Below are 10,865 nucleotides of genomic sequence, written 5' to 3'. Positions count from 1 at the left end.
ATGACATTATGCTGGAGCCAATAAGATCGTCGTCTTTTTCGCTTACACGACCGCTGGAATTGCTCAAGAAAGAGTATACACCAGGAGGTTCGTGCTAGGGACTAAAATGCTACTAGAAACAGTCAGTACTATGAATAGTTGTCCTAATAACGAACTAGAATGAAGGTTCCGACCGTTAAGCCGTTTCTGAAGATTCCGTACTCTTCAGATTGCATTATTTTGTGCGGAAAGGGCTACTAGAGAAGCAAAAAAGCGCTTATCTCAAGATGGAGGAATCTTGCCAGACGCATCGGCTGTTGCGACAGTACACAAAAGATCGAAAGACAATTCGACAACAAACATCTGGACAGATCAGACAACAAGGAGTTATTAGAAGTTGTAGACACTAAAAAGAGATGGAGTTAGATAAATATGATCATAGTATACTGTAGCAATACCAAGGCGCAACTCACAAACAAAAGGCTCTATAGTGAAACGTTTATTTCTGGAATTCCAGAGCAGAACTATAAACTAGATAACAAACGGTGGAGCTTTAAATGAATGGCAATTTATAGCTTTACCAGCCTGAACCTGTCCAAAGGTTAGAATTTGGAGGTTAGTTGTTTTGCAAGAAGTAGTAGGCAGCGAATGCAATCAAGAAAACAGCGACAGCGATGACTGGGAACCCAAAACCACCTTCTTGTTCGGTGTTGATAATGGACTTGACTTCCTTGGTGACACCGCCTTCGATCTTACCAACCAACAAGCCAGCCAAGATTTCGTGGGCATCGTCAGAGTGACCGATGTCGTTGAAGGCTTCGGTGGCATCAGTACCAGCGACATCAAGGACAACTTCTTCACCACCAGGGTGTTCATCTATGTATGGGGAGATGTTGTAGACTTGACCGTTGTAGACAACCCACAAGTCGTCGTGGGACTTATGCTTGGACACTTCTTCGTAAGTGTAGGTCTTCAAGGTTTCAGTAGCCATAGTTGTAGTTGGAAATGAATAAATAAGTAGGATAAATAAACGAGGCAACAAACACGATATATATTCGAATATGTTCCAGTGTTGACTCTAAATCTAGGTATATGTCTAGAGTAAGAATACAAGGGGTCTTCTAAGAAGGAGTGTCGAACAGAACGAAAAAGAATCGAAGGTTAATGATCCACAATCACTATCGGTAAAAGAACCAGGTATATATTATTCGATATTCTCACACATCGTATAACGGAAAAAAAATTACTGCGTTTGATTTTCCTGATTCGAGCGAGGAAATAAGCAATAGCCAGGAGAAAGGAAAAAAAAAAGAAAAGCACCACCAGACACAATACTGAACGATGCTTCTAGCCATACTGGGAAGGGGTATCACATCACCATGACTAGAATCGACTCACTTTATGGCTAATCACTAACCTCCTATTGGGATATCTTGTGACAACCCTTTCTGGTGAAACATCCGCAGGCGCCCATGAACATGACTTTGGCTACATGTGATTATCCAACACTGAGCAATGCTTCGTTTATCACACTCAACAAACGACCTTCAGGATGGCACATAACGCCAACGATGTCTTTGTGTTTCTCTCAAGCCAACCCGTTCACTCTGTTCACTCCTGCAACTAGACGGTGGGGAAACTCATACTCAATATGGTAAAGATATTTCACAGCCAGTTTGCATGTCATGGCACTTTCGGAGCTATCTGGGTTGGGCTATTTAGGTTTGGGGCCACTAGAGCCGTTGCTTAGATCATGTAAAGCCTGGTCTGAGAACGAATCATATTGTTCCTCTTCTCCGAATCCATCGTATAGTAGAAGACGTATTACCAACTGCGATGTACCTTCTGACAACGCCATCTGATATAGATATCTGATATGGTGGTTTCCCATACAGTAGGCAACTGCCACAGATCCGAATCTGATAACATTGCATCATCTACGCTCTCTATAACTGCTTCACGTCAAAGCTAATAATAGCTTCAGAAAGTAGAAACACTCTGCTTCCCTTCACCGTAGTTTGCTCTGACATGCAATTAATTATGTTGCTGCTCTTATATTCTCTATTATACACTATATGCTATTGTGTTGGATGCAGGGTTTTATAAGCTATTCAAGTCAAAGTCGATACCCTTCTCCTTCAACTCGGTTTGCTTCTTCAACTTCTGGTTTTCGTACTTCTCGACCAACTTACCCCATTGTTCCTTGCTCTTGGGCTTGTCGTTTTTATGCTTGGAGATCTTTTTCCATGGGATTACCTTGAAATTCTTCTCGGTGTTTTTAAACAAGTCTTCGTTAGCAGTCTCAACGACCTCACATCTTAACAAATGTCCGAAGATCAAGTAGTTGTTCATACTTTCGGCTGCTATCTTGGCTATTTCGAAGTTCTCGAACTCTATGAAACCATAATGCTTGGACTTACCGGTCTTCTTGTTTCTTGATAATTTTAAGTTTATGATGCTTCCAAATTGGCTGAAGTATTTCTTCATTTCTGGTTCTTGGAATCCTTGTGGAAGTCTACCAAGATATATAATACCTCTCTTCTTGGATTTCTTGCTAGCCCTGGCTTCGCTAGAGATAACTGTCTTGTTCACCAAATGTCCATCTCTTTTGATCTTGCTCTTGATATCCTTTTCGGCTTCTTCCTCCTCCTCGTCGTCGTCTTCTTCTTCGCTTGACAATCCGCGCAAGTCCTCGTCTTCATCATCACTTTCATCTGATAATTCAGACACATCTTGGTCTTCTTCATCTTCGTCATTTTGTTCTTCAACTTCTTCATCAGAGGACTGAGGAAGCTGCAAGTCGGCCTCAATTTGTTCTACAGATTTTTCAGCATTCTTCTGAACGGTATTGTCTTTCTTGGTATCAGCCTTGACAACTGTCTTCTTGTTGGACTTGGCCATCTTGTTCCGTCTGTAAATATATTGCAGTAGCAAGCGTACAATCCAATAATCACAATATTCTAAATTTTTTCAGACCCGATGAGCCTAAATTTGTACTGACTGTGTGCAGTCTGGTATATTTTTTTGCAATCGCTATAGATTAATTTGTTCTAGTTGAGCTAGAACAGTAATAGCTACCATATCTGCTTCATATCTAAAATAATACTAATTAGAAAAAGGGCATTCATAAGTAAATGTTCATTTTGTCTATGTAAAATGAACTAAATTTGTTTATAAAGATTGCTTTAAAATTATTTCAGCACAGCCTGTTCCAACAAATGAAAAGTAGTAGCTACAGGTAGTCCAACTACGTTGAAATAGTCTCCTTCTATGCCCTTGAAGAATAAACTTCCTAATTCTTGGAACTTGAAGCCTCCTGCGACTTGCAAGCCTTCTTCTGAGTTGATATAGGCATCTACTAACTCTGATGAGCAATCAGTATCGAAAACCAACCTGGTAATAGCTGTATCTTGCATGATTAGTGGGTCAGTCGAATCTGGAATCACAATTGTTACAGCTGTTATGACTTTTATGTCAGGATACAAATGGTATTTTTCAAACATATGACGTTGATTCTCTTTTGTTCCTGGCTTTTCAAAGATCTCTCCATTACAACTTATGACGGTATCAGAAGTCAAGATCAATGTCGCTTCGGATGTGTCTCTGAAATCAGTCAATATTGACTCCGCCTTTCCGCGAGAAGTTTGTCGTACGTATTCTTCGTTAGATATGCCTTCTTTTGTTAGGTTCTCTTCGAAGCTAGAGCCTATTATTGTCACGTCCTTGATGTTCAAGTTGTTGTGTAAGATATCTAGACGTCTGGGTGATGTGGAACCGAGGATGAATTTGTATTGGCTCAACTTCTCGTATAATGGATGTCGAAACGAAGGCATACTATATGGAAACTGATTGTTGGAATTACGAATAGATTCAAGGAGCCGCTTTAAAATAGGGGTAAGCTTACAATAAAAACCAGGTTAAAACCTCCAGATAAAAGATACGACAAAGGTATTTATATCCAAATCCAAGGGAATTGAGTCAATTGGAATTGTGCGTTATAAAGATACAAAGCAACTACCTTCGAATAGCTAAGTATGGAGATCAAGTTTCAAATAGACGCACTCAGCAGTCTTGTGCCTCCTTCGCAAAAAATTCCTGAATACACACTCTACCCGAAATTTGGTATTTCAGATGAACCCTAGTTCTCCAGATTCAGTTTAAGTAGCAGAAACAGCAGAATCAACTCCATTTGAATACCAGTCAACATCATCATCAACATCAACTGGCGGTTGCATATTTGTATAGAATTGTAGTGTAATGAAGTTGCTATATAAGGACAGTCCTCGTACCATTGCACTCTGTTCAGAGACTCACGCACTCTTACTTCGACAGCTGAAGAAAGCGTCGAAAGTCAATGTTGAAATTGCGTCCAACAGCCATGTCACTAAAGAACAAGGGTTCCGCACATTGATTAAGAGGGAAGTGTTTGGATGTCTAGGTTTGATCCATTTGGACCATCAGGTATTTGTGGCTGTCATCACTGGTGCCATACTTAACGTGGCGAATCCAGTCAACTATGAGACAGTGGACAAAATTTACTCTGTTGATTTCATATCATTAGCTTCTGACGAATGGGACTTCGCTAACTTGGATGCTAACGGAATCCCAATAGCTGTTGCTGGATCTGAAGAAGACAACGATTACGCCAGAGAGGTACATCCTTGCCAGGAGTTGAAGAAGTTATTGTCGAATGGCTCATTCTACTATTCTAACGACTTTGATTTGACTTCTCTATTGCAGAACAGAGGTATCTCCAATACTAAATTATTTGAAGGAGCAAGTCGTACCAAACCTACCAAGACTGTAGAGCACTACCAAAAAGAGTACATGTGGAATTCGTTTCTTATGGATGAATTGCTCAAATTCAGATCGAACTTAGATCCCTATGCCCAAGAGTCCATGGACAACAACCATTTTCTCACTACTGTAATCAGAGGGTTTGCCAAGACTGTAGCTTTGAACTCCTCTCAAGATTCTATCACTGTGATTTCAAAGCAATCATGGAAAAGAGCTGGAACAAGATTCAATGCTCGTGGTATTGATGACAATGGTAATGTAGCCAACTTTGTTGAGACAGAATTTATATACTTTCATCCAACTCAGTCTTCGATTTTTTCATTCACGCAGATTAGAGGCTCGGTGCCAACATTTTGGGAACAGGATTCAACTTTGATTAATCCTAAGATCACTTTGACGAGATCCTTAGAAGCAACTCAGCCAATTTTCGATAGACATTTCACAGAAGTATGTGAAAAGTACGGAGTCTGTCATATTGTGAACTTGTTATCCAAAACCAAGCCAGCTGAAATTTCTGTTTCAAGGAGATTTCGTGATTTGTACGACGATGCAGAACGTAAGGAAGAGATCTCCTATACAGAGTTCGATTTCCATCATGAAACAAAACAAAGTGGAGGTTTTGCCGGAGCAACAAAAATCCTTCCCTTACTTAGAGATTCACAAGAACAATTCGGTTGGTTCGTTTATGACATTGAACAAGAGGAAGTTGTGACCCGTCAAGATGGTGTGTTCAGAGTCAATTGCTTGGATTGTCTTGACAGAACAAACTTGATCCAGCAAGTTATTTGCAAGAATGTATTGGACAGTATTTTGCAAAATCAATCGTCTGGAAGCCATCGTGATAGATTGGTGAATGAGGATATAATCATAAAGCACAATTCATTATGGGCCGATAATGGTGATGCCATCTCCCAAATCTACACGGGTACAAATGCCCTTAAGTCTTCGTTTTCAAGATCTGGAAAGATGAATTTTGCAGGAGCTTTGTCTGACGTTACCAAATCAGTGTCTCGTATGTACCAGAACACTTTTGTTGATGGTAAGAAACAATCAACTATGGATGTTTTATTAGGCTACGATGCCAGAACGAGACCTGTAAAAATATTTGATCCTATCAATGATTACGTCAACGAACAATTGAAAACACAGTCCAATCTATTCACTACTTGGAATAATATTACGGTATTCGCTGGTACATATAATTTAAATGCTTTGGAACCTGGTGCTAGACCTGTTGATTTGACTGGATGGTTGTTCCCACCCGAAAATTCTAGTAGTGAACTACCCGATATCTTTGCCATTGGTTTCCAGGAGTTAATTGAGCTCAATGCTGGGGGAATGTTGAATGCCGATCCTTCAAAACCATTGAAGTGGGCAAAGATCTTGAATGATCAGTTAAACTCACAAAAGGAACAATATTTGCTTTTGAGAACAGAATCAATAGCTTCTATGTCCTTATTCTTGTTTGCAAAGAAATCTCAAGTGCACAATGTCACACAAGTGGCCGGATCTTCACGGAAGACAGGTTTAGGAGGAATGACTGCTAACAAAGGAGCTTGTGCTGTAAGATTTGAATTTGGGTCTACATCGTTTGCTTTAATTACATCCCATTTGGCTGCTGGTACTACTGCAGTTGTTGAAAGATTCAACGACTATTCTACAATCATGCAAGGGTTGACATTCACAAGAAATTACACCATAAAAGATCACGACCATGTGATCTGGTTTGGAGATTTGAACTACAGAATCTCGCTAGCAAATGACCAATGCAGGTCGCTTATTGAACATGGTGCATTCGATGAGTTGCTTGCTGTTGATCAATTGAATGAAGAAATATCTCTGAAGGGTGCATTTCATGGGTTCAAAGAAGGACCGATCAAGTTTTATCCTACTTACAAGTTTGATAAGGGCACTTCTGATTATGATACATCTGAGAAGCAAAGAGTTCCATCTTGGACGGATAGAGTCCTTTATTTGTCAGCTAAGGATAAAGAGAGTTTGAAGCTTCTCAACTATAACTCTGTTATGGATATCTTTGTCAGTGATCACAAACCAGTATATGCCACATTCAACAGTAAAGTTGAATTCATCGACCAAGACAAGAAGTTGAAGATGTCTAAGAGTTTGTATGATAGTTACAAGTTAGAACATCTCGGTGTTGGTGAGAATTTACTAGACATTAGTGCGGCCAACTCAATCTATTCCAAGAGTCCGGACCCCAAAACTAACGGAAACAGTTTCTCCCATGATGTTTTGTCTGATATGAATTTATTAGGTGTCGAAACAGTTTCAACACCCACTTCGGTAAAAAGTGAAATTTCACCTAGACGAGTTCCTCCTCCTCCTACTAGCAGAAGACAGGTTGCCACAGACTTGACAACTGGAAGAGCCACGTTACCTAGAAAGTTACCTCCACCTCCAGAAACCGGCTTTTCTGTGCCTCCTCCCCCACCAGAAAGAAAATCAAATGCAAGTCTTGCAATCCCTACTCCGAGGGTAGTCAATCCTCCATTTGGATTTTCTACAACACCACTCATTCCTAGCAGATCCAATTCTGCTACGCCTAACATTTCGTCGCCAGTATCATCTCCTGTTTTAAAATCTAATGGGGCTTCACCACTTCACAGGACTATACCTCCACTTCATCCATCACATCCATCGAACGTGAAACCATTGGTTCCCTCCAAACCCACGACTTTGGCTGCTCCAAAGATCTTGAAGCCGGAAGTAAGCAAATCAGAAACCCATTTGCCACCTCCACTTCAAAAGGCAAAAACTGCTGTACCTGCTCCACCTCCTCCAAGATTAGGAGCTTCTGTTACACCAGAAATACCGAAGAGTATGTCTGACTGGAAGCCGTTGGTGCCAAAGTAAATTAAAGACATTCCACTAATGAATAGCATGTACGTTTTTAAAATATGTTACGTTTAATAGAATATATACACATAGTTGACTGTGATGAACCGTTACCAGATATATGTATTCAGTTACTGATGGGCTTTTGTCTTTCTCAACTAAAGCTGTTTTGCATCCATTCTTTTATGTGTGAAGCACGACTTTGGCACAAAATATTAGAAATCTTGAAAACAGGATTTGTTCTACAAAGATCAATTGTATCTACACTAGTCACCACTCATGAGTTCCGGCAGTAAAAGAATAAAGTTTATATCCATATCAGTTCCTGTGCTATATGGAAACCATGCCATACGGTTGACTCCGGAAAAAAGGAAGCCTACTACTCCGACAGACCATACTCATGAATGGACAGTTTTCTTCAAACCCGTTCTTAATAACATAGATTTAACTCCATTAATTAAAAAGGTGACATTCAAACTTCATGAAACCTACGAAAATCCCGTGCGATCAATCGAGAAGCCACCATATCAAGTAACTGAAACTGGATGGGGTGAGTTTGAGATCATCATCAAGATCCATTTCCATTCTGGAGCTGAATTAGGAGTAAATGAGAAGAACTTCCAGATCTTCCATGGGTTAAGATTACATCCTTTCAATCCTCAGCACCCTACGAAAGAGAACGGAGAAGTCCATTCTGTATTATACGACGAGTTGGTGTTCCAGGAACCAACGGAAAGAGTGTTTGAGATCTTGACTCGCAAGCCATCCAATCTTTTGCCATATAAGCTTTCAGATCCTGACAAAAGATCGCAAGAATTCATCCGAACTGACGAAATGGATGAGTTGGCTAGGTTAGATGTATACATCAGTAAGGTGAGAGAGGAAATAGAGAACCAGCGAAATCAGTACAAGGATTTGGAGCAAGAGAAGTTGGCGTTACTTCAGTAAGAGGTTGGGTTGTTTCTTGAAAGTGTATCATTAAATCGTAAAAGAGTGAGTATGTAAATATGTAGTATGCATGTGAAATACCACCAATGTACAATAGACAGACATCTTTATATTGTCAGGTTACGAACCGTGGTTCGCAAAGTATTGATTGTATTCTTCTAGGAACCCGGCTAGTTGATCAAGACTGATTCCAAACGTCAAGTGTGTAGATATTCCACTTCTATCCTTTCTGGCATTGAGAGTTCTTTGAAATATATTTTGGTTATTGATCACTAACGGAATTTTGCATCTGACTTGATCATTACCGTCTATTATAACCAAATAGTCTAGTGGATACGAACCTCCACCCAAAGGATCAAGTATTTTGAAGTAGCTTGTTAATTCTGAACACTGGATATTATTAGACGTATGGCGTCCGTTGACAGATAAAAGGTTGCTAGATACAAATATAGTATCTGCGTCATTCTCGTTATGAGACGGAATCGCTGAGCTGATGTCTTCGATGTGTTCCTTGCCCTGAACTCCGAGGAAAAACACGTATCTTGTGGTTGTGATGCGAATGGAGTCGATGACCATCATGTCTGTCTTGTGCGCATCCAGTCCTACAAACTGAGACCGAGAATGTGGCTCATTTTGGCTGAGGATGATGGATGAGATTATCTGACTAACTTTGGTTGGAATTTTTATGGATGAAGCTACTTCAATCAATGACAGAGGAGCTCTAGCACTAGTCTTGGTTCTGTCTGGCTCCGGCTTCTTCTTGTAGCTGCTGACGTAAACTATACGCGCTAATGACGGGATCGAATATAGTAATCGGCCACTGGACTTCTCGCGTAGTGTGACGGCACTATTGAAGTTCCTCTTCATATTATGTTGATTGCAAATGTAGTTAGCTATGTACAAATAAACGCCAGAAACTAGCTACAAAGTTGTGGTCCCAATCACGGGTCTATATAATAAATATGTATAAAAAGCAGTTCATAGAAGAATAATTTTACTACTGGTAGTTTGTCATATGGGTCCCAAGTTCGTTCTGTGTCACCAAATTTTTCAGAACGCACATCTTGCAATTAGTGGGGTAAAATTGATAATGGTCAAAAGGTGGAGTCCATACGCCTAATTTGGTTACAACTTTTTGGCTAGATTGGTAATCTGCTTAGCTGATATGATATTGACAATAGGCTCAGTTTGACTTTGTGGAATTGGTTCCAGAGCTAAGTTGACAGCAATTTGGCCCATTTCCTCTCCGTACGCAGGCACAGTCAATGCGGAGAGGAAGTTACCATGGGTGTACTTAGAGATGCCTACTATAATGCTTTCAGTAATGCTTCTGAATTTTTCTCTTTCTCCAAGTAAAATACCTGGTCTCAAAATGATTGTTCTGGCGAACTTCAACGCTATGATGTCGTCCTCGAGTTTACCCTTCGTTCTAATATAGAGAAAGCGAGAATTTGCATTTGAAAGAGGGGCAGAAATGAGAACAAATGTTTGAACACCTGCCTTCTTTGCAGCCTTTGCTGCTGCGTAGTTAATTCCATAGTCGATTCTCTCAAAGTTCTCTGCACTTCCAGCGGCACCAATGGTGCTACCCAATCCAGAGAAGAAGGTGCTGTATCCCTTGGCTTCCTTTTCAATGATCTCGGGCCATTTGTCACTGTCTGCCTCTTGGATTAGATGGACCTTTTCACTCTTGAAATCTGGAAGTTTACGGCCTACGGTGCTGATCTTGTCAAACAACAGTGATTTCTCGGCAAATCGAAGCATCTGGTACCCGCACAAGCCTGTGGATCCAAGAATAAATGCACCTGCAGCCATGATTGAATTGTAGAATTTAGCTGTGCAAATCTGATAGTAGAATAAAAGCAATACAATATTTGTCTTAAGATGAATAAGGAAATAAACTTCTTTTATAATTCAACAGCGGGTAGTCTTGACTTGACGGATGCTGCAGCTATTATCCGAAACGTCTTCTTTTAACTTCACTACAGCGGGTAAGGCGGATAACGCAACAGCATCCGCAAGATGTGTTTCCCGATATGACCTATATGCCGGTGGCTATTGCATCTGTCAAACAATGAATGAAAAGAATCTGGCATCACTATGACCCTTGCTCGGTTATATCAGCGAAAATGGCTTATCTGTTGCTGGATATACTCCTCTGGCTGGAGACGAAAATCTATTTGCTTGAAACGTTTATTTCAGTTTACTAGTTTTCAAAGATTTGGACCCTTATACACGAAAACTATTTCTTCGACCAAAAGTAGAGAAGATTCATTCTCATATCG

At 40.3% G+C, this 10,865-nt stretch overlaps 7 protein-coding genes across 7 annotated transcripts; 2 read left to right on the top strand and 5 right to left on the bottom strand. All coding sequences in view use genetic code 12, as the record gives it.

Annotated features, from left to right (window-relative positions):
• Positions 1-466: 466 nt before the first annotated feature.
• Positions 467-1,102, bottom strand: CYB5 (cytochrome b5). The gene has a single exon (XM_001383536.1). The coding sequence runs from the start codon at positions 968-970 to the stop codon at positions 596-598; it is 375 nt and encodes a 124-aa protein (XP_001383573.1). The 5' UTR covers positions 971-1,102; the 3' UTR covers positions 467-595.
• Positions 1,103-2,079: 977 nt separating this feature from the next.
• Positions 2,080-2,838, bottom strand: PICST_27034 (predicted protein; the record flags this gene model as incomplete). The annotated part of the gene is made up of 1 exon (XM_001383535.2): positions 2,080-2,838. A coding segment is annotated over one exon (759 nt), but the record flags the coding sequence as incomplete, so codon positions are not given.
• Positions 2,839-3,170: 332 nt separating this feature from the next.
• PICST_57283 (hypothetical protein) lies at positions 3,171-3,812 on the bottom strand (the record flags this gene model as incomplete). The annotated part of the gene is made up of 1 exon (XM_001383534.1): positions 3,171-3,812. The coding sequence occupies one exon, from the start codon at positions 3,810-3,812 to the stop codon at positions 3,171-3,173; it is 642 nt and encodes a 213-aa protein (XP_001383571.2).
• Positions 3,813-4,177: 365 nt separating this feature from the next.
• Positions 4,178-7,726, top strand: INP52 (Inositol-1,4,5-triphosphate 5-phosphatase). Its single transcript, XM_001383868.1, has 2 exons — positions 4,178-7,440; positions 7,498-7,726. Exons 1-2 carry the CDS (start codon positions 4,237-4,239, stop codon positions 7,648-7,650), a joined length of 3,357 nt encoding a protein of 1,118 aa, XP_001383905.2. The 5' UTR covers positions 4,178-4,236; the 3' UTR covers positions 7,651-7,726.
• Positions 7,727-7,911: 185 nt separating this feature from the next.
• YAF9 (yeast chromatin modifying complex protein) lies at positions 7,912-8,580 on the top strand (the record flags this gene model as incomplete). The annotated part of the gene is made up of 1 exon (XM_001383867.1): positions 7,912-8,580. One exon carries the CDS (start codon positions 7,912-7,914, stop codon positions 8,578-8,580), a length of 669 nt encoding a protein of 222 aa, XP_001383904.1.
• A 120-nt stretch (positions 8,581-8,700) lies between these two features.
• Positions 8,701-9,447, bottom strand: PICST_30999 (predicted protein; the record flags this gene model as incomplete). Its single annotated transcript, XM_001383533.1, has 1 exon — positions 8,701-9,447. The coding sequence occupies one exon, from the start codon at positions 9,445-9,447 to the stop codon at positions 8,701-8,703; it is 747 nt and encodes a 248-aa protein (XP_001383570.2).
• Positions 9,448-9,705: 258 nt separating this feature from the next.
• Positions 9,706-10,395, bottom strand: PICST_57883 (predicted protein; the record flags this gene model as incomplete). Its single annotated transcript, XM_001383532.1, has 1 exon — positions 9,706-10,395. One exon carries the CDS (start codon positions 10,393-10,395, stop codon positions 9,706-9,708), a length of 690 nt encoding a protein of 229 aa, XP_001383569.2.
• Positions 10,396-10,865: the final 470 nt, after the last annotated feature.

The sequence above is a fragment of the Scheffersomyces stipitis genome, chromosome 3, assembly GCF_000209165.1.
Source record: "Scheffersomyces stipitis CBS 6054 chromosome 3, complete sequence".
Lineage (NCBI taxonomy): Eukaryota > Fungi > Ascomycota > Pichiomycetes > Serinales > Debaryomycetaceae > Scheffersomyces > Scheffersomyces stipitis.
This window is presented reverse-complemented; position numbering and strand designations above follow the sequence as displayed.